This window comes from Staurois parvus, unplaced genomic scaffold, assembly GCF_062004578.1.
Source record: "Staurois parvus isolate SC_StPar_1 unplaced genomic scaffold, SC_StPar_1.0 ptg001291l, whole genome shotgun sequence".
Lineage (NCBI taxonomy): Eukaryota > Metazoa > Chordata > Amphibia > Anura > Ranidae > Staurois > Staurois parvus.
This window is the reverse complement of record NW_028319087.1, coordinates 440,263-461,981: the sequence shown is the minus strand read 5'-3', so window position 1 is coordinate 461,981 and position 21,719 is coordinate 440,263. Positions and strand designations below refer to the sequence as shown.

The window sequence follows — 21,719 nt, the reverse complement described above, 5'->3', positions numbered from 1 at the left end:
AAGTACACAGTAGGAAAATAACATTGTTCCATCTCAAAGATCAGATATTTTAAATATGTTTATCTCAACAGGACCATTTTGCATTGAAGGTCGTAGTGTTGTGGGATGAGAAGGCTTAAGGTCCTTTCATATATATAATAAGTGTTAACTAATATTGATGCATTACCTACAGTATGATAAGTCTATCAGCGATTAAAATACGAGAGGCTATTGTTCTATATTGAACAGGGAAAATGTCCATAGTGAAGTTTAGTAAAGCCAGATGAGGTGTCAGAGAGGCAATTACCACTGTTACTTGGAAGATTAACCACTTCAAGTCCAGACACTTTTACCCCCTTCCTGTCCAGGCCAATTTCAGCTTTCAGCGCTGTCACACTTTGAATGACAATTGTGCGGTCATGCAACACTGTACCCATATGATTTTTTTTGCATTTTTTTTGAGACAGATAAAACTTTATTTTGGTGGTATTTATTCACCACTGGGATTTTAATTTTTTTGCTATATAAGTGAAAAAGTCCAAAAATTTACAAAAAGTGTTTTTCTTATTTTTGCAAATAAATAATCTTTCTTCAGAAATATTGGCCAAAATGTAAAATTATTGTCTGAAGTAATTTCTTGTAGTTGGCCTCATAAATGTGGGAAGTAGGAGTTGAGAGAATTATACCCAAGTATTCAAGCTTGTTTAATACTCAGCAGTATGGGAAATTAGCTTGAAGACACTGCAAACAACTTTTCTTAAGACGAATAGGAAGTGCAGAGGATTTGGCTGTATTCACTTTATAGTAAGAGACCTTGCTAAAGGTGTCTAATACAGAATTTACTGCTTTTAATAAATTCAAGGGATCAGTTAGGATTAATAATACATAATCTGCAAATAGACCTATACTATAATGCGAAAAGTATTGGGACACCCCTCCAAATCATTGGATTCAGGTGTTCCAATCACCTCCATGACTACAGGTGTATAAAATCAAGCATCTAGGCATGCAGACTGCTTCTGCCAACATTTGTGAAAGAATGGGTCACTCTCAGGAGCTCAGGGAATTCAAGTGGTACTGTGATAGGTTGCCACCTGTGCATCTGTGAAATGTCCTTGCTACTAAATATTTTATGGTCAACTGTTAGTAGTATTATAACAAAGTGGAAGCAACTGGGAACAAAAGCAACTCAGCCACGAAGTGGTAGGCTACGTAAAATGACAGCGGGGATCAGCGTATGCTGAAGTGCACAGTGTGCAGAAGTCACCAACTGTCTGCAGAGTCAATAGCTAAAGACCTCCAAACTTCATGTGGCCTTCAGATGAGCACAACAACAGTGTGTAGAGAGCTTTATGGAATGGGTTTCCGTGGCCGAGCAGCTGCATCCAAGCCTTACATCACCAAGTGCAATGCAAAGCGTCTGATGCAGTGGTGTAAGGCACACCACCACTGGACTCTAGAGGAGTGGAGACGTGTTTTCTGGAGTGACGAATCACAAGGACGTGTCTGGGTTTGGCGGCTGCCAGGAGAACGGTACTTGCCTGACTGCATTGTGCCAAGTGTAAAGTTTGGTGGAGGGGGGATTATGGTGTGGGGTTGTTCATCAGGGGTTGGGCTTGGCCCCTTAGTTCCAGTGAAGGGAACTCTTAAGGCGTCGGCATACCAAGACATTTTGGACAATTTCATGCTCCCAACTTTGTGAGAACAGATTGGGGATGGCCCCTTCCTGTTCCAACATGACTGCGAACCAGTGCACAAAGCAAGGTCCATAAAGTCATGGATGAGTGAGTTTGGGTGGAGGAACTTGACTGGCCTGCACAGAGTCCTGACCTCAACCCGACAGAACACCTTTAGGATAAATTAGAACGGAGACTGTGAGCCAGGCTTTCTCATCTGACATCAGTGCCTGACCTCACAAATGCGCTTCTGGAAGAATGGTCAAACATTCCTATAGACACACTCCTAAACCTTGTAGACAGCCTTCACAGAAGAGTTGAAGCTGCTATAGCTGCAAAGGGTGGGTCAACTCAATGTTGAACCCTACGGACTAAGACTGGGATGCCTTAAAATTCATGTGCGTGTAAAGGCAGGTGAATCAATACTTTTAGCAATATAGTGGATTTTATGAGAATAATTTGCCACTTCTATGCCTGTTATAGATGGGTTTATTATAATCATAGTTGCCAAAGGTTCCATCATAAAGGAAACAATAATAGGAGCACCCCTGCCTAGTGCCGTTAGTAATTAAAAATGGATCAGATAAAGCATTAGAGGTATGTACCTGAGCAGAAGAAACATATAAAGCAGAAATAGCAGATTTATTTATACCCTTGTAGACCAAATTTGTTTAGGGTAGAATGCACAGTAAGTACCCCCAATTAGTCCTGTCAAACAAAACAAAACTACCTCTGACAAAGCTCACTTGATCTGTTGGAATTAGGGATGGGATTATCTTTAGCAATCGGGTTTGCTATTAATTTTGCATACAATTTGAGGTCAGTATTCAAGAGGGATATTACCCGGAAGTCATGAGGAGGATCGAGGGCCTTGCCAGGTTTAGACAGTGTGACAGTAATCACCTTGAGAATCTCAGTTGGAAAGGAAGCTGAGGTTGTGGCAGTGTCAAAATTTTTTTTTAAATAAGGGAGTCAGAGATAGTAAAATTCTTTCTAATATTCTGCTGAAAAATCGTCAGCGCCAGGTGATTTCCCTCTAGGTAAAGACTTGATAGTGAAGAGCATCTCTGTATCTGAAAATGGTTGATTCCAGAGCCGGATCTAGGGAGGGGCTGCGGTGGGCTAAGCCCACCCAAATTTAAGTTGCGCCCCCCAAAAGCTAACTACCGCCCTCCTCCTCCATGGATACTGTACTACGAACGATACTTCAGACAGCTGCACTTTCTACCCTGCAGCTTTGTACACATAGTAGATGTACTGGACAGTTTCTCATCAAGTCAGAGGGGGAGGGGGGGACCAGTGGCATGGGGGAGGCTGCTTGTACCTCTCCCCTGTCATCTAATACAGGTCGCTATCCCTCGGTTATCTTCACTGTCTTCCGAGGCAGCCGGAGTTAGTGGTCGGGGCTGTGGCTGTGGCTGTGGCTGCCTCCTTCACTCATCCCATAGACACCTTTGCTCAGGAAGAGAAGTGGATACAGCAGCCAAGCCCCGGGAAGTGTTCAGCCAAAACCATGCTGTACTGTAAGTCACTGAGCACACTCTCACTACATAGAGCCCCAGCCTTCCACTGCACTGCCCCAGCTTTCCACTGCACGGCCCCAGCCTGCCACTACTTCCTCAGCCTGCCACAGCTTGCAACTACACGGCCCCAGCCTGATACTACACTGCTCCAGCCTTCCTTTACAATGCCTCAGCCTTCCATTACACTGCCCCAGCCTGCCACTATACTGCCCCAGCCTTTCACTGCACTACCCCAGCCTTCCGCTACACTGCCCCAGCCTTTCGCTACACTGCCCCAGCCTGCCGCTACACTGCCCCAGCCTGCCGCTGCACTGCCCCAGCCTTCCACTGCACTTCCCTAGCCTTCCACTACACTGCCCCAGCATTCCACAACACTGCCGCAGCCTGCTACTACACTGCCCCAGCCTTCCACTACACTGCCCCAGCCTGCTACTACACTGCTCCAGCCTTCCAGTACATTACCTCTGCCTTCCATTATACTGCCCCAGCCTGCCACTACACTGCCCCAGCCTGCCACTTCACTGCCCCAGCCTGCCACTTCACTGCTCCAGCCTGCCACTACACTGCTCCAGCCTGAGAATACACTGCTCCTGCCTTCCACTGCACTGCCCCTGCTTTCCACCGCACTGCCCCATCCTGCCACTACACTGCCCCAGCCTGCCAGTACACGGCCTCAACCTGCCACTATACTGCCCCAATCTGCCACTATATTGCCCAAACCTGCCACTATACTGCCCCGACCTACCAATATACTGCTCTAACCTGCCACTATACTGCTAATAAACTGCCCAAGCCTGCCACTATACTGCTCTGACCTGCCAATATACTGCCCTAGACTGCCATTGTACTGCTCTAACCTGCCACTATACTGTCCTAACCTGCCACTATACTGCAATAATTGTCCGCTAATCTGCCATTAAACTGCCCCAGCCTGTCACTATACTGCTCTAAGCTGCCACTATACTGCTCTAAGCTGCCACTATACTGCCCTAACCTGCCATTATACTGTCCTAACCTGCCACTATACTGCCCCAGCCTGCAACTATATTGCTCTAACCTGCCACTATACTGCCCTAACCTGCCCGTATACTGCCCTAACCTTCCACTATACTGCTCTAGCCTGCCACCACACTGCTCTAACCTGCCACTTTACCGCCCTAGCCTGCCACTATACTGCCATTATACTGCCCCAGTCTGCCACTATACTGCCAGTATATTGCTCTAGCCTGCCACTATGCTGAACTAGCATAACCACATCTCTCTTATTTATGTGTAAATAAAGTATAGCATTAGGTTAGTGATATGCTGCTTTGAAAACCACCCCTGTTTGTAATGAATGCCTCATCCCTAATTTAAGTACGTTCTTCATCTACAGTGACTTTCTGGGCGCATAGTGAAAAAAGGTGACCCTGGAAGTGTTTTTAAAATGTTGGCATCTATGCTGAACTACTTCTCCTATCTCTGCACTGCACACAGCCTGGGCAAAGGCAGCAGAGCTCCTGCTCCCCACACAGCACATAGCTGAGATCAGATTCCCTTACATACAACCTTGATCTGTACAGTGTGTAGCTGGCTGCTATGTTGCAGCTCTGACCTGTGAAATTCCATGGCCAGAATGGTAGCCAGCTACACACTGTTATGTGTAATGTGTGGCAAGGAGAAGATTTGCTGCCTGTGCCCAACCTGTGTGCAGTGCAGGGATGGGAAAGGAGTTCTGCTGAGTGCCTCCTAACCTCTGCTGAGTTCTCCCTACAGTGAACCATGTCCTCTGCCCTACCAGCAGTGACCCCTGACCTCTGCCTTTTGCCTTGTCAGCAGTGACTTCTACCTTTGCCTTTCCAGAATTGACTCTTATCTGCCTTACCAGCAGTGACCTTTGTCTTCCTTCCTGCTGACCCCTGTTCTTTGTCCTGTGGACTCCTGTACACTGTTCTACAAGTTAATGGCCTCTGTTCCCTGCCCTACAAAGTGATGTCCCTATCCTCTTTCCTGGTGACCTCTTGTACACTGCCCTGCTGACCTCCCATCCTCTGCCCCCTGACATTTTTTACTGCACCCCCATATTGGACAGGCTAGATCTGGCCCTGGTTGATTCAGATCTTCCAAAACCCGTTTATTAATGTGAGGTAGAAGAAGCATGTCAAGAAAGGCAAGAAGGTTGATATATGTTAGGATCATCTTTAAGATTATACAGCTGGGAATAGTACATTCTAAACACTTCCACAATTTCGTTAGGGTGACAGTCTACCCTTTTTGATATAGGGTTTACCATGCTAGATATTTTAGATTTAGACTGTTTGATTTTAATATAGTTGGCAAGCAATCTTCCTGCTTTATTGCCTTGTGTATAGTAGGTGGCTTTAAACCTTTTAAGAGATTTCTCATGCTGTAATAGTAATAGTTTTCTAAAATCATTCCTACATTGTTGCAATTCTTGTACAAATCTGTGTGGACTGAGACTTCAAAGTGGTAATTTTAGTTAAGGTGTCAGACACTTCCTGCTTCCTCTGCCTCCTCTCCTGTGAATACATTTTAATCATAAGATCTCTACAGTAGGCCTTATGTGCACACCATAGAGTAAATACATTAGTGTCGGGTAAAGAATTTAGTCTAAAAAATTATTTGAGGTAGGGGTGCACCGAACTTTCAGTGGCCGTAATGTTTTGGCCGAAAACACCCCTATCGGCCATTGGCCGATATGAAAATTAGGACCGATACAGGTGCTGAAAATAACCCCGCCCCTTTGCATCGGCTGCCACCCGCCACCGCTCGGTAGTTCTCACCCTTACCTGAGAAACCACCCAAATGATCCCAGCGCTGGGCATAGAGATATGTGAAGGAAAGATGGCCTCCACTCATCTCTATGCCCTTGGAGGACCAGAGTGATACCATTTCCGGTGCCGGCGCATTGTAAACAAAGCCGTTTTTTTTTTTTTTAAAGCACTAGATCAATGCTTTTTTTGATCTAATGCTTTACATTGTAGAGGAGAAATGAGGGGTCTTTCTTACCCCATATCTCTCCATAAAGAGAACCTGGCACTAATTATTTCTATCACAAGGGATGCATGCATTCCTTGTGATAAGAGTGATAAGAATAAAAGTGATTCAATTTTTAAATGGATAGTGTAAAAAAAAACCAAACCTTGAAGTGCCCCCCCCCCCATGCTCACACGTAGAGGTGAACGCATACGTAGGCCCTGCCCACATTTGTACACAGTGTTCAAACCACACATATGAGGTATCACTGCAAATGTCAGAGCCAGAGCAATAATTCTAGCACTAGACCTCCTCTAACTTTACACTGGTAACCTGTAAAAAATTTTAACGTGTCACCCATGGAGATTTTTAAGTATTGTAGTTTGAAACCATTCCACAAGCATGTGCAATTTTAAAGCATGACATGTTGGGTATCTATTTACTCGGTGTAGCATCATCTTTCATAGATTTCATTAGATAGATTCATGTTTTTTTTAATCATTAAAGTGTATTTCTTTCCAAATATATATATATTATTTTTTAAAAACTGTCCATTCTGGTTTTCAGCCAAGTGCATCCTGAATTTTCAGTTTTGGCACCAGAATTCTCATTTCGGTGCACCACTAATTTTAGGTTCTTGTGGAGACCAGAGCAATGACTAGGTTTAGAGAAAAGAGAGAAATCATTGCACCAAAAAAACACAGGTGAAGTCCCAATGTTCTCTTCAACAGTCAGAGAAATTGGTGCATGGTCCTACCATGTTAAAGGATAGGTATCTGCTCGGGAGACCTTTTGTAATACTGGAAGAATTGTTAGGAATAAATTGATTTGTATGATTTACGAGGTGCAGAATAATGAGTGTAGTCAATTTCGGAGGCATGGAGACAGCACCATGCATCGTATACATTACCTTCTTTCAAAAGGAAAGATAAAGCATGCCCAGTAGTGGGTGAAGATCCTGATACATCAAGGGTCTTATCAGTAATGGTATTAAAATCCCCACAGAGTAGCAAGAAGCCTTTTTGAATCTTGGATACTTTTTTGCAATGAGTTCAAGAAAGATATTTGTTTCAGACTAGGGGCATTTTAGGTTCACAATAGTATAAGAAATATTACTTGTCACATACCAGGATCAAATACCTGCCTTTCTGATCTACTTCCAAAGAATGGAGGGTAAAAGACACAGAATATTTGATTGCTATCAACACCCCTTTCTTTGTTACATTTGCGTTGGCCATAAAACCATGAGGAAAATGTTTGTGGGTACATCTAGGTCAGCAATGGGCAAACTACGGCCCGCGGGCCGTATACGGCCCGACGGACCTTTTAATCCGGCCTGCGGAGCTAGGCTCCCGCTAGGCTCCTCTCACAGTCCACCCTGAAGACCGGTGTAGCTTGAAAATCTGTCTCCTATGAGGATCTGTCCCCCTCGACGTATCTGCGCATGTGCCGGAGATCGCCGATCGGCTGCTAATGCCTGAAACTGGCACATGCGCAAATACGTCGAGGGGGGCAGATCCTCATAGGAGACAGATTTTCATGCTACACTGGAACGGCGAGAGGAACGCGCGGAGCAAAGGTAAGTGAATTGACACAGGGGGGACTTGGGGACTTAATATGGGGGATGAATTAATATGGGGAATGAATTACTATATGGGGGATGAATTACTATGGGGGATGAATTACTATATGGGGGATGAATTACTATGGGGGATGAATTACTATATGGGGGATGAATTACTATATGGGGGATGAATTACTATGGGGGATGAATTACTATATGGGGGATGAATTACTATGGGGGATGAATTACTATGGGGGATGAATTTCTATATGGGGGATGAATTACTATATGGGGGATGAATTACTATATGGGGGATGAATTACTATATGGGGGATGAATTACTATGGGGGATGAATTACTATATGGGGGATTAATTACTATGCTTACTATGGGGGAATATTACTATACTTACTATGGATGACACATACACATCATTCATCTACTCTTGGTCCGGCCCCCGGGTCCAATATATGAACCCATTGCGGCCCTCAAGTCAAAAAGTTTGCCCACCCCTGATCTAGGTGCTTTAATCTTGGAAGTGAGTTTCTTGAACACAAATTACATCTCTGCGGAACTTCAAGACCATTGTGAAAAATAAAAGATGTGAGGAAAATTGGCGCCAAAAATTTTTGGGTGATCCAAAATCACTTCACACAACAGGGAGTTCGATTCCTGGGAGCAAAAAGAAATAAAGACAGTTTCAAATAGAAGATGACACTTCCAACTCTCACGCTGCATGTGCATTATGTAGAAGGAAGTCATTCAGCAACTTTTTCCCACATATGAGAAATTCTGCCAGAGGGGGATTCAGAATGTAAAGATTTATTTCCTGCGGGTAGGAATCCCCATTATTTTGCAAATTGAAGACCTTCTTCAGAATGTACAGTGATTGTACATTTATCTTTAGTGATCATTAGCTTGGTAGTAAGCCTCCATTGATATTTGAGATTATTGTTTCTCAAGAGTTTAGTGAAGGAGACCAATTTTTTGTGGGTCAAGATAGTATGCTGTGAAAGATCTGTAAAAAGAGAGGCCGTGCTGTATGGAGCTGGTAAATGGATTATGCTTCTGTGCATATAGCATTAGATCCTCCTTCACATGATAAAAACGGATGTTTGCAATTATATCCCTTGGGACATGAGCAGGAAGAAAGGAAGGTTTCAGCAATCTATGTGCATGGTCTACTACTATTTCTCTTTCCAGAATCTCAGGCAGCAGTGTAGAAATAATTTGTTGCACATACTTTCTCAGCTCTGCAGCAGGAACAGACTCCACCACCCCCCGAAATTTAACATTATTTCTGTGGGAGCAGTCTTCTAAGTCCACTAGCTTCAGTTTTAAAGCTTTTAATTCTTCCTCCATCTCATTATTGGCATCTAATAGTTCATTATGAGCTGCAGCAAACTCTCCCATCTTTGATTCTACATGCTCCATACGTTCACCTAGAGTATTCACATGAGCATTCACTTGAGACATAAAGCTGACCATATCTTTATGTAAGGAACCTTTAAGAATAACCAGCATATCTTTCATAATAGAAATTGTCAAAGGCATATCGTCAGCTGGGAAATCTTCAAGCTGTTCTATAAACTCTCTAGTGTTTTGAGAGACAGAATCAGTAGAATGCTCACCAGACTGAAGATGGTCAGATTTTTGTGGGCTGCCAGTTGGAGTTCTTGCTGATCCTCCATGGCTGCTGTGTTGTTTGTAGTTCCTGGCTGGTGGAGAGGAACGCTGCCTGTCATGCTCTCTGCCTGCTTGTGAGGCCAGAGATCTGCTGGAGCCAGCACCATCTTGGGAAGAGGAAGTTCCTGCCAGAGTAAAGAACTCCGTAAGATTGTGGGGTCCCTCCTTCATCTTGCATTTCCCTATGCTTCCCTAGGTGATTCCCACTGTGTAAGGATGGTGAGAGCAGGTTTCCCACTGACCCTCGTCGCTATACCATCGTGGAGGCTCCCTGAGCAATCTCACATTGTGGCAATCTTCTCGGCTGTCGGCCAGGCCCCCCTACAAGGCTTTTTTATTTCCATTGACACCAATGATGGGGCACTATTTCTCTCACTGGCATCAATGATGGACCACTATTCCTCCCACCAGTGCCAGGTATATCATAGATGGGGCACTGTTCTACTGGCCACAGTCTGACCTTTAAGGTCTAAAGGACAATAAACTGGCCCTTTGCTCAGAAAGTCTGGAGACAACTCACCTGTAACATAGCAAAATTAACACTTTTTTGAGTTTAGTTCTACTTTAAAGTATTGACCACTTGCCTACTGGGCACTTTCACCCCCTTCCTGTCCAGGCTAGCTTTCAGCTCTGTCACATTTGTCGCATTTTGAATGACAATTGCGCGGTCATGCAGCACTGTACCCAAACCAAATTTTTATCTTTTTTTTTTGTGATAGAGCTTTCTTTTGGTGATATTCAATCACCACTGGGTTGTCTTTATTTTTTACTGAAAAAAAATAAAGACAACATTTTGAAAAAAAAAAGATTTTTAGTTTCTGTTCTAAAACTTTGTAAATAAATAATTTTTCTCCTTCACTGATGTGTGCTGATGAGGCAGCACTGATAGACACTGATAAGAGGCACTGATGGGTACTGACCAGCATCATTGATAGGCACTGAAAGGCAGCACTAATGGGCACTGATATGTGATACTGGTGACTACTGATAGACTGCACTGGTGAGGAAGCACTGATAGGCGGCACTGATGGGCATTGAAAGGCGGCACTGATATGTTGCACTGATATGTGGCACTCATTGGTGACACTGATAGGCGGCACTGGCTGGCACTGATGGGGAATGATAGACTGCACTGATGAGGAGGCACTTATAGGCAGCACTGATGGACATTGACAGGCATCACTAATGGGCACTGAAAGGCTGCTCTGATGGGCACTGATACGTGGCATTGATGGACACTGATATGTTGCATTGATTGGGCACTGTTCGGTGATAATGATGGGCAAGAAAAACAGCACTGATGGGCCTGCACTGATAATCAGGGCACTGATGATCAGTGCCCTGATTATCTGGGTAGGTTTCCCCTCTGAGGAATGCCGCCTACCTGCTCTCTTATCCCCGCGCACTGTCCATGTTGAGGAGAGGACTGCCGATAAGTGGCATTTCCTGTTTACATTTGATCAGCTATGATTGGACACAGCTGCTCACATGGTAGAGCCTAAGTAATTGGCTCTTTTCCACATTTGGTGATCCACTGTGTCTAATGGACACAGTGCACCACCGATCACTGCGCTCCCCTAGGGGTGTGCATGCGCAGCTAGAGTGGGAAGATGTCATATGACGTCCTCTAAGAGCAAGAGAGCTCCCACCCATCCATCATTTTCCTGTACGGCGGACGGGAGGCGGTTAAATCCAGTTTTGTAAAAATGCTACATGGTCTAATATGGTAAGTAGTATACTGTCAACGTAGGCCAAAACATTCATTTCTGCCTCCAAAATAATAATATTTTAACAAAGTATATCATCAATGTCATATGTAATATAAATATTATCTTTTGTATCCCTTTAATATGATTATGCCTGATTTAATGTCTAGAGAGATCACCTCAAAACTGCTCAGCAATTCTTTCAACTTGTTGGTGGCTCAGCCAGTGAATGTGGTAAGTTTAAAAACTGTTACATACAGTAATGTATCATTGTGTTCATGTTCTTTAATTCTAGGTATTCATATTCACATATACAGTATTTTCATGCCATATAATCTGTATCTTACAATTAAAGTGTTACTAAACCCAGGACCCCGCATTCACTCTATCTGGTGTCCCACAGTACACACTTGGAAATTCAATTATTTTAGTAAATATAAACTGCTAAGTAACTTTTCTCATCAGCAGTCTTGTGACTTCTATCAGTGTTAAAGGTTGTAGGAGGAGTTTTCTGTGCTGAACCCTGTGCTAATCGCATGCACTCTCCCAAGAAAACAAAAACCTCTCTAGCAGTACACACCAATCTGAGCATGTGCAAAGTGTCTCCACACAATATGTCTTATCAGGAAATAAGAGGGGGACACTGGAAGAAGGGGAGGATCAGAAAAGTCAAGATCAAAGCGCATTTTTACAAATTGCAGAGGATTAACCCCTTAGGTTTAGTAACACTTTAAATAAGTTGTTTTATATATTCTAATGTTGTTATGTTTTTGGCACATCATTAATCTATCCGAAGTTGAGTGACGATAAAACAAAATGTTGAACAAAACATGAAGATTTTAACTATGTGCATTTAGAGGTCAATTTTTAAAGCATCAGTATGGCTTAACTGCAGCTGGTGGTCTCCCCTATGCACAAGTGTTCTTTTTGGTGGGTTGTTGCTATATGATGGTTGTTAGGTCTCAGTAAGCTTTTCTAGTCTTGCAGATTGCTCTCCTGCTACCTGATGGGACTATGTCTTCTAAGCAGTCATTAAACCCATTTCGACCAGTTCTCATTTATTACTAGCAAATCTTACAACAGAACGAAAGTGTTCAATTTCCTGTAACAATAAAGTGTAAATACATTTTTTTTTCTATAATGCTTGATCACGTGGTAAAATGCACTTCCTCTGAACTGTTCTGAGGAATAAGGAAGCACAACAAGCAGGAAACACAATCTCTGTTAAAAAAAAAAATGCTGGTTGGGCGGAGAAGAGCGGAGAAGAGCGGAGAAGGTGTAGATCAGTGATCTCCAAACTGTGGCCTGTGGGCCGGATGCGGCCCTTCACTTGAATTTATCCAGTGCTTGGAGATTCCTCCTACAGATGTGAATCACTATTCCTCCCACTGATATAAACATTGAAACATTATTTCTTTCACTGACAATAATAATGTGGCACTATTCCTCCCACTGTTATAAACAATGGAACTTTATTTCTTACACTGATCTTCATGATGGGGCATTATTCCTTTCAATGATACCAAGGATGGAGCACTGCTCCTTCCATTGACACTAATGATGGGGTACTACTCCTCCCACTGACATCAACGATGGGGCACTACTCTTCCCACTGACACCAACAAAGGGGCATTATTGCTTCCACTGACACCAACGATGGGGCACTACTCATCCCACTGACACCAATGATGGGGCACTGTTCATCCCACTGACACCAATGATGGGACTCTATTCCTTCCATTGGCACCAATGATGGGGCACTGTTCCTTTCACTTATGCCAGCAATGGGGCACTGTTCCTCCTACTGACACTAATGATGGGCACTTGGCAACAGTGCAGCCAGAGGATCAGCTGTTATATTGTTGCTATTAACAATAAGGAAGCCCTTGGAAATGGCAGGATCAATCAGGTATTGCTATTAATAAAAAGTTAAATGCTCATATCCGTAAAGTCTTCCACATTCTACATCAGCAAAAAATACCAGGTTTCCTCCTGTCCCTAGACACATACAAGGCATCCGACTGGCTTTTGTGGGATTACCTAGTAGGATTAACCTATTCACATGGGGGTTTGGAGATGCCTTTTTGTCTCTGTACTCTTCCCCTTTGGCTTCTGTCAGGTTTGCTGTTTTTTTTCCCTCACCCTTCCCAGTGTTTTGGGGTACAAGGCAGGACTGCCTACTGTCTCCTGCACTCTTCATTTTAGCCCTCAAACCTCTTGCCGCGGCCATCCGAGATAATCCTAACATATCCAGTGTCCCTTGCGTGGGTAATCATTATAAGGTGAACGTTTATGCTGACGATGTCCTTCTAATTTTAACCAACCCCCTCATTATCCTTCCTAACCTGCAGGTTAGGCTGGACCATTTTTCCACCATTTCTGGCCTCCGAATTAACTTATCCAAAACAAATGCGCTGATTATCACCTTTTCTTTGACTGCATACTTTCAAGCACAGTTTCCATACCACTGGGCACCCCACTCTATAGATTATCTGGGAATTAAGCTCACCTCCTCCTACTCCACATTGTTCTAGGCTAATTATTACCTTCTGTTGCATAGTTTGACCTCCCTCCTCCAGTCTTGGCAATACATACTGCATAAACTATATCTAGTTGTTTTATTTAGACTTTATCACTGACATCATTAATGGTATATGGCAACATAGTTATGAATGCACTTGTTAATCACAGGCTGTTCAGGACTTTATTACAGATTGTTTTGATTATTTATGATACATTTAGTTTCATTTTCAGTTGCTGTACACTGCATATATGTTTTTATTTTCTTGTTTATTTCTTGTATAGCACAGCACTTTTTATAATTGATATTTGTAGATTGCACACTTATGCAAAATCCAGTGAAGGTGTAACATTTGTGTCTTTCCTTTTTGAGGTTAGAACTGTGGGGAATATGCTCTCCGCATATGACTGCCTCATGTCTCTTCCACACTGAGCCCTCACACATTTCCCCAGGGATGCTGAACTCAAAATAGTCTTTTTATGGCAGCTTCTACGGGGGCACTAACAGTGTTATTATTCAGAATATCAGCCACCATGACCAGTGTTTATGGGCCAAGTTAGTTAGTAAAATTTGTACGGTTGCAGGTGCATGGTCAGCAATCATGATTTCTTCTATGGTCGCTCTACCGAAGTAGTCCAAATGGAACTGCTTCACAAATTCCAAACAGGAAGTGAGTTAAACTCATACAGATTAGCCCATCCCCACTGTAGACATCCAGTTTCCCAGAAGACCACTGACTGTCTAAGGGCTCATTTATACAAGCTGTGTCCTCTGAAGAGAAACTGGGGCAAATTGTGTTTCAGAGGGTGACAGGCAGTAAGGAGATGTTGTGTCACTTCCTCACTTCCTGTTTTAACCCCTAAAAAGCTGCACCATCGCGGCAAAACTACATATTGCACCTGGTTGCAGTGCAGTTGCAGCATGGCCCCATGCAGTTGAATGGGTCGAATTTGACAGGTGGTACTGCGTGCTGAACATGACTAGGGATCATTTTTGCCATGCCACAAAGCATTACAGCAGTGATATGTGTACATCCCTGTCCCCTGCCTTTGAAGCTTAAGCAGGAATGGTTGGGGGGGCTATACAAATACAGTGCAACTGTGTGTTTATACCGCCCCTTAACTCTCTGTGGTGCACATAACTTTCACAGAGCTGAGAAAAAGTTACTGATGACACCCCCCACCCCGTACCCACATGCTGAATTCCAGGGTGTCAGTGCTTCGATGTACACTTTACACCTTTTCTTTCACTTAACTTTATTGCTATCACATAGGGGAGCAATAGCCCCTTTATGGTAGACTTTGTATTGTGAGAGGTTCTCTTTAATGAAACACTAGGCGTATATTAGACCCCTGATGTCTCCCCTGCACAACACTTAAGCTAATGGAGTGTAATGTTACATTTTATGTTTTTTTTTTCTCCATTTACAGTAAAGATTTTATATAAATTAAATCTGACCATTGTAGGCACCTCTGTTAGTGCTAGATGGCTTGTCTTAACCTGCCATGTTGGCGCTGGGCAGCTTGGTCTGTTAAAGGAAGTTTTTGTTTTTGGGCCTAATACTTCTTTATTTTCTTCACAAAATGTACTTTTTACAACATCCGCCGGCCTCTACTCCTCAGCCAATCAGAGGAAATTTTGTATTAATTTATAGAATACAGAACTTCCCATGAATCGCTGAGCAGCACTCAGCTTGACTGTATTTTTGTGTTCCAGGAGTGGGACAGGAAGTCTCTGTCCCACTGCCAGAACACAGCACTGTATTCTATATGTAGCTGGGGCTACATACGATTAATACATTGTGCCCAGCAAGCGTACCTGTTAGTGCAGTAAATAGTTCATTTGGGCCAGTTTGGCCAAACAAACTATTTAAAAGGATACTAAACTTGGAGTTAGGCTTTAACCACTTCCAGACCGGACACTTTTACCCCCTTCCTGACCAGGGCAATTTTCAGCTATTAGCGCTATCACACTTTGAATGACAATTGCGCGGTCATGCAACACTGTACCCAAATGAATGAAAAATGAAAAAAAAAAAATCCAAATTAGTTTATAACCAAAAATTGTAATTTTTAAACATTTTTTTTTACATTTTTATTTTATTTTTTTATATTATTATTTTTTATTTATTTTTTACATACTGTCACCCTAGCAGTACAGTGTCACCATTTTACTAACACATGTCAACATTGCAAAATTGTGCTTAGGCATGTAGATTTGTTTTACCCTTAGGCATGAAGGGGTTCAGATTTTCCTTTTTACTGACCCCATTTGCAATTTGAATATATATTTATGTAGGTATGTATAGTAAAAATGTTATATTCTTTTATTAGATACAATACCGGGAAGACAGTGTATGGCCTCTTGCTTTTTTCTTCTGCGCCAGTTTGATGATGTCTTGATTTATCTTAACTCTATTAAGGTTAGTCCTGATGTTGTGTTCTATATGAACAGTTTTTAAAGTACAATAATGTAGAATCCTAAGAATCCTGCATGCAGTCTCAATAATATTTTTTTTTATAAAACTAATATATAAAGTAAAGTAAAATTCCACTTTTTGTAAAAAAAAAATAACACGTACCCATTCTGCAAAAATCTAAAATGTATATTTATTACTTTTTTTACATTTGAGCCTGCAAAGCATTGCAGTTGCAATCAGTAGATCATAGGTGCAGTACTCAGGCTTCCACTGACTCTTTCTCCAGCTCAGATCCACAGTGAGGTATTGACGATCAACAGAGCTGGAGGAAGTATCGGGACTACTAGTTCGGTGATGTCACCACACTTGGGTACCATTTAGAACTACAATTTCTCTGCCACAGTGAAAGATAAGACTTGTAGTTTTTTTTTTAATGCATGATTCTCTATATATTAATGATGCAGCTGTATGAGCAGATCTATGCATAGTTGCATCAAATTCAAAGTTGACAGGAGTGGGCTGGGGATAAAATATGGATTTTGTGAATGGGGGTCTGGTTTGAGGGTGGGCTCTGTGGACACCGCTTCTGTTTCATGTTATACCCTAAATAAGGGTGTTACCTGAAACATGGTCAGAAAGGTAGAGTTAGCTTTTTTTGTTTACAAACGATTTTATTGTACATAAGTAGACAGTAAAACAACAGCACAGTATGAAAGTGATATTGTCCAAAAAAATAAGGCATATTTGAAATGTACAATACATAAAAGTATATTAACATAAGAAAGAAGATAGAGGAAACAAGAAAGTTATAAGTACATGAGATACATAAATGATAAAATAGATTGAGTGATACATCTATCAACAATACATGTCAGCCAATCTTCACCGGGGATGTTGTCAATCATGCAATAAATGTCTACAATCCCTCCATGACTCCCATTTTTTATCGTATAAGTGCATCTTATCCAGTAGTGTATAATGAATGCGTTCCATAAGCATTACAGCGTCAATTCTGTGCAAAACGGAGTCCAAGGGTACAACATTGGACCGCCAATGCAGGGCAATGGACCATAAAGTGGCAATACATAATGTATGTAGCAATCTCAGAGTGGCATCAGGGACCCCTGGGATATGAACCCCCAATAAACAGGTCTGTATGGACAATTGTATCGGGTTGCCCGATAGTGAGGTAGCCACCTCAGATATTTTACGCCAGATCAAAGATATATTCGGGCAATCCCAAAATATATGGACCAAAGTACCTGTGCGGCCACAGCCCCAGAAACATAAAGGGGATGTTTGTGGAAACAAGGTATGTAGTCTGGACGGAGTATAATACCATCTGGTTAAAACTTTAAGGGCCGTCTCACGAACCGAAAGAGATCTAGAGCTCTTGCATATATTATCCACCATGGAGTCCCAATCCTCATCCGAAAAAGTGATACCACAATCCTCCTCCCACCTCTGTCTGTACAAAGGAGGAGCATGAAAAAGACAGATCAAAAATTGGTGATAAAGATCTGAAATAAGACCCCTACCTCTAGGAGAATCACGGCTGACACGCTCAAAAAAAGAGATCGGAGAAGATGGGGTAAGACCAAAGTGCGCATTAAAAAAGTGCCTAATCTGTCTATAACGAAGGTACTCACGAAGAGGAACATCAAATAACACACGCAGCATATCGAAGGTAATATAAGATCCTCCTCTTTGGAAATCTGATAATCTGATAAAGGATCGATCATACCACCAACGAAACATGTGAGGGGAAGAAAAGGCTACAACAAAAGTAGGATCGCCAAAAAAAGAAGCACCTGGGGGAGTATGAGAGACTAAACTGAACTTAGCCTTGTATTTAGACCAAAGTGTCAGCGAGTGGGTCACTATAGAGTTATGAAAAGTAAGCGATCGGGGGGAGATTTTAGACCATAAAATTCCCGGTAAATAAAAAGGACGTATCGACTGAGACTCAAACTTAATCCATGGGATTTGAGAGTTAATAGTAGCCCATTGTGATAATTGCGCAAAACGAGCCGAGAGGTAATATAGCCAAAAGTTGGGAAGACCAAGACCTCCCGTCCGTTGTGAGCGATACAAAATGGATGAGGCAAAACGTGGATGCTTATTTCCCCAAATAAAATTGTTAATAGTCCGCTGAAAATGATCCAAAAACGTTTTTGAAACCGGAACTGGAAGTGCTCTAAAAAGATAAAGTAATTTGGGCAAGATATTCATTTTAACCGCCGTGACTCTACCCAGAAAGGAGATATGATAACCATGCCAAATCTTCAGTAGAGTAGAGAGACGTAACACACATGGTGGATAATTAGCCGTAAACATATCTGAGTATCTGGGAACAAGATTAATCCCCAAATAGGATATCCTGTCCTTGACCCAGCGAAATGGAAAAGAACTACGGAGAGATGCACTTAGGGAGTCAGGAACATTAACAGGCATAATTACCATTTTGGTAAAATTAACGGTGAGACCTGACACTTTAGCAAAATCATTCAATACGACACACAAATTAGGCAAAGAAGTCAATGGGTTAGTAATAAAAAGCATAACATCATCAGCATACATGCTCAGCTTAAAATGTGAAACTAATAATGAGTAGCCAGAAATATCCGAATGTGATTTGATCGCCAAAGCCAAAGGTTCCAACACCAGCGCAAACAAAAGGGGCGAAAGAGGACAACCCTGACGGGTACCTCTACCCAATGTAAAAAAGTCAGAGTTACAGCCAGGAAGCCTTATTCTTGTTTTAGGAGAGTCGTATAGGGCATGTATGCCTGCCAAAAACCCATCACTGAAGCCCATTTTCTGTAGCAAGGAGAACAGGTAGGGCCAAAGAACACTGTCAAAGGCCTTGTTTATGTCCAAACTCATCAGCAGAACCTCTTTGGAATGTAAATTGGCATCTTGAATAACGTTTAGAGTGAGACGAATGTTATCAGTAATAAATCTGTCGGGAATAAAACCGGACTGGTCTGGTGAAACCAAAGAGGAGATGATAGGAGCCAACCTGTTCGCCAAAATGCGGCTAAATATCTTCAGATCGTTATTCATTACTGAGATTGGTCTATAGTTTTGCGGCAAACAGTGGTCTTTCTGTGGCTTGGGTATTAGAGACATGTTAGCTAACAACATCTCCTCGGGGAACTTACCCCCCTGTAAAACATCATTAAATAATGTTATCAAGTATGGAGCCAATATAGAGGTGAAATGTTTAAAATAGCTAGCAGTAAATCCATCAGGACCCGGTGCAGTAGAGCGTTTCAGCGTACCTATCGCACATGTTATTTCCTCCAAAGTACAGGGGGCATTAAGAGAGGCAATCTGAGAAGGTGTGAGAGCAGGAAGGGGTATAGAATCTAGCCATGAATCTGATAGAGAAACAGAATCCGACTGTGGAGAAGCCAGTAGTTTAGAATAAAAATTTTCAAAAATACCCAATACTTCCCGAGGTAAAGATGAGATAGCACCTGAATTAGTACGCAATTTATACACGTGTGGGGGGCGCAAAGAATGGTTCAATTTCCTTGCAAACATGGTAGATGCTGAGTTGCTATGTAATAGGAACGAGGCCTTCGACCAGCGGAGGGCCTTTTCAGTTTTTTGGGAAAGTAGGGCATTCAGTTCCAAGCGTTTTTGGGACAAAAGCTGTTTATTGAGTAAAGATGGATTAGCTACATGGCTTCTATAGTGTGCTTCTAATTCTCGGGTTAGAAGTAGTATCTGCTGCCAACGTTTTTTATTTCTGGCCGAAGCCATAGAGATAAGTTGGCCTCGTAGGACCGCCTTGTGGGCTACCCAGAGTGTGGCTGGGGAAATATCAGGAGTTGAATTAGATTGAAAGTATTCCTTAAGAGACGTAACCACCTCCTGGCGAGAGTCAGTATCCGTTAACATAGAATCATTAAGTCTCCATGAAAAGGGAGTAGGTGCCAATCCCACAAACGTGATAGATAAGGCCATAATACTGTGATCCGACCAGGTGCTCAAGTGAATACTAGCTATCCTAGAATTAGCTAGCAAAATAGGGGTACAATAGATATAGTCTAGTCTAGCATAAGAGTCATGTGGGTGGGAATAAAATGTGTAATCCCTGGCACCCGTGTTATGCGCTCTCCAGGCATCCACCAACTGGAGAGCGTCTAGTTTCTTAGTAAGGGATTTTGGGAAAGCTTGGGAAGTGTGCGAGGAGGAGCTACGGTCCAAAAGAGGATTTGCCACCAGATTAAAATCACCACCCACCAATAGATGGGGGGACAAAAATTTATCTAGAGCACCAAAAAATTTAGAAAAAAAGGTAGCTTGTGCTGAATTCGGTGCATAGACATTAGCAATAGTAAGTTCTCGACCTGAAAGGGTGCCTTTAAGAATGATAAACCTACTGTCTGGATCACGATACACATGTTGTACCTCAAAGGGGAATGAGTTATGTAGAAAGATGGCCACTCCCCTACTCTTGGAGGAATGCAGGGTATAATACCCCTGCCTATAGGATCTATGAAAATATGTCGGGTGCTTTGCGGCTGCAAAATGTGTTTCCTGTAATAAGATAATTTTGGCTCCCAGTCGTTTATATTGAAGAAAGGCTGTTCTGCGCTTGTTTGGTGAATTGAAACCCTGGACATTATGCGAAATACATTGAATTACCATAATAAACAGAGCTTACGACTATCATCATAAAAGTACACATTACAAGGATATCCCCTAAAATTATTTGGCTAGACATAGAAATCCGCAGGTCTACAGCAGACAGACGTACAGGTGGCAGAACCAGCCCAGAAGACCCCCCGGCCCCAATATGGGGGCCGTGACGTCCACAGACCGACACAATACCATCCTCATGCACTAAAGTTTTGAGAAAAGAGAGTACAAAAAACAATAGAGAGGAGATTTTAATAGCTCCTACAATTGAGAAGGTAACTGAAGAACATGGATCAGGCAGAAAAGTTATCATACCTGATAAAACAAAAAGTTCAAATCTTAAGGGGCCGAATGGGCCCAAACCCTGTCTCCCTAAAACATGGAAAACGGAGCTGCCACCCCTCAATCGGGCGGCGACACCTCCGGCCATGTCAGGAGGCAGGGTGTCGTAACGTGTCGAAGAGTTGTAAAACCATAAACCAATGGGCGTCATTAGGAGAGTCCGAGGACCCTTGTTATACCTTAACTCGTCCAGCTATCAATGCAAGGCACACATAATACTTAGAAATACTAAATTATCACAGCAGTAACCATAGAAATACACATCCTGACAATGTAAGATATAAAGAGCAAAATCCGTGTCCCAATTCTTGGGAAAGTCATAAGAGACCATAGGCAGGACCAAGGACCGTCAAACAGTGGGTAGTAGGCAAGTGAGAATGGATCTGTCAGCCCGGATCCTGTCTGACTCTCCTTCTATCCCTCCGTGGAGAGGGGGTATGCCAAATGGGAGAGATACGAGGGGTGGAGGGCGGACGTTGAGGTGATGGGGCATCCGCTAGGCCTAATTTGGCCAAGATTGCTCTACCTTCAGAAGGGGATGTAGCCATATATGTGCTCCCATTATGCGGAACTATCAACTTAAAGGGGAAGCCCCATTTGTAGCGGATACGAGCTGAGAACAGAACCGTTGTAACTTCTTTCATTTTTCTACGCCTCTCCAACGTGGCCGGGGA

General features: G+C 42.7%; 1 protein-coding gene across 4 annotated transcripts in view; it reads left to right on the top strand.

The window, feature by feature from the left end:
- IFT56 (intraflagellar transport 56) overlaps positions 1-21,719 on the top strand; it is a 555,685-nt gene that overhangs the window by 401,176 nt on the left and 132,790 nt on the right. For 2 of the 4 annotated variants that reach the window (XM_089660942.1, XM_089660946.1), the window contains 2 exons: positions 11,281-11,344; positions 15,965-16,053. The exons of the other annotated variants lie outside the window; for them this stretch is intronic. In XM_089660942.1, the coding sequence (XP_089517068.1) occupies positions 11,281-11,344; positions 15,965-16,053 (153 nt within the window). The remainder of the gene's footprint in view (positions 1-11,280; positions 11,345-15,964; positions 16,054-21,719) is intronic. 4 annotated transcript variants of the gene reach the window in all.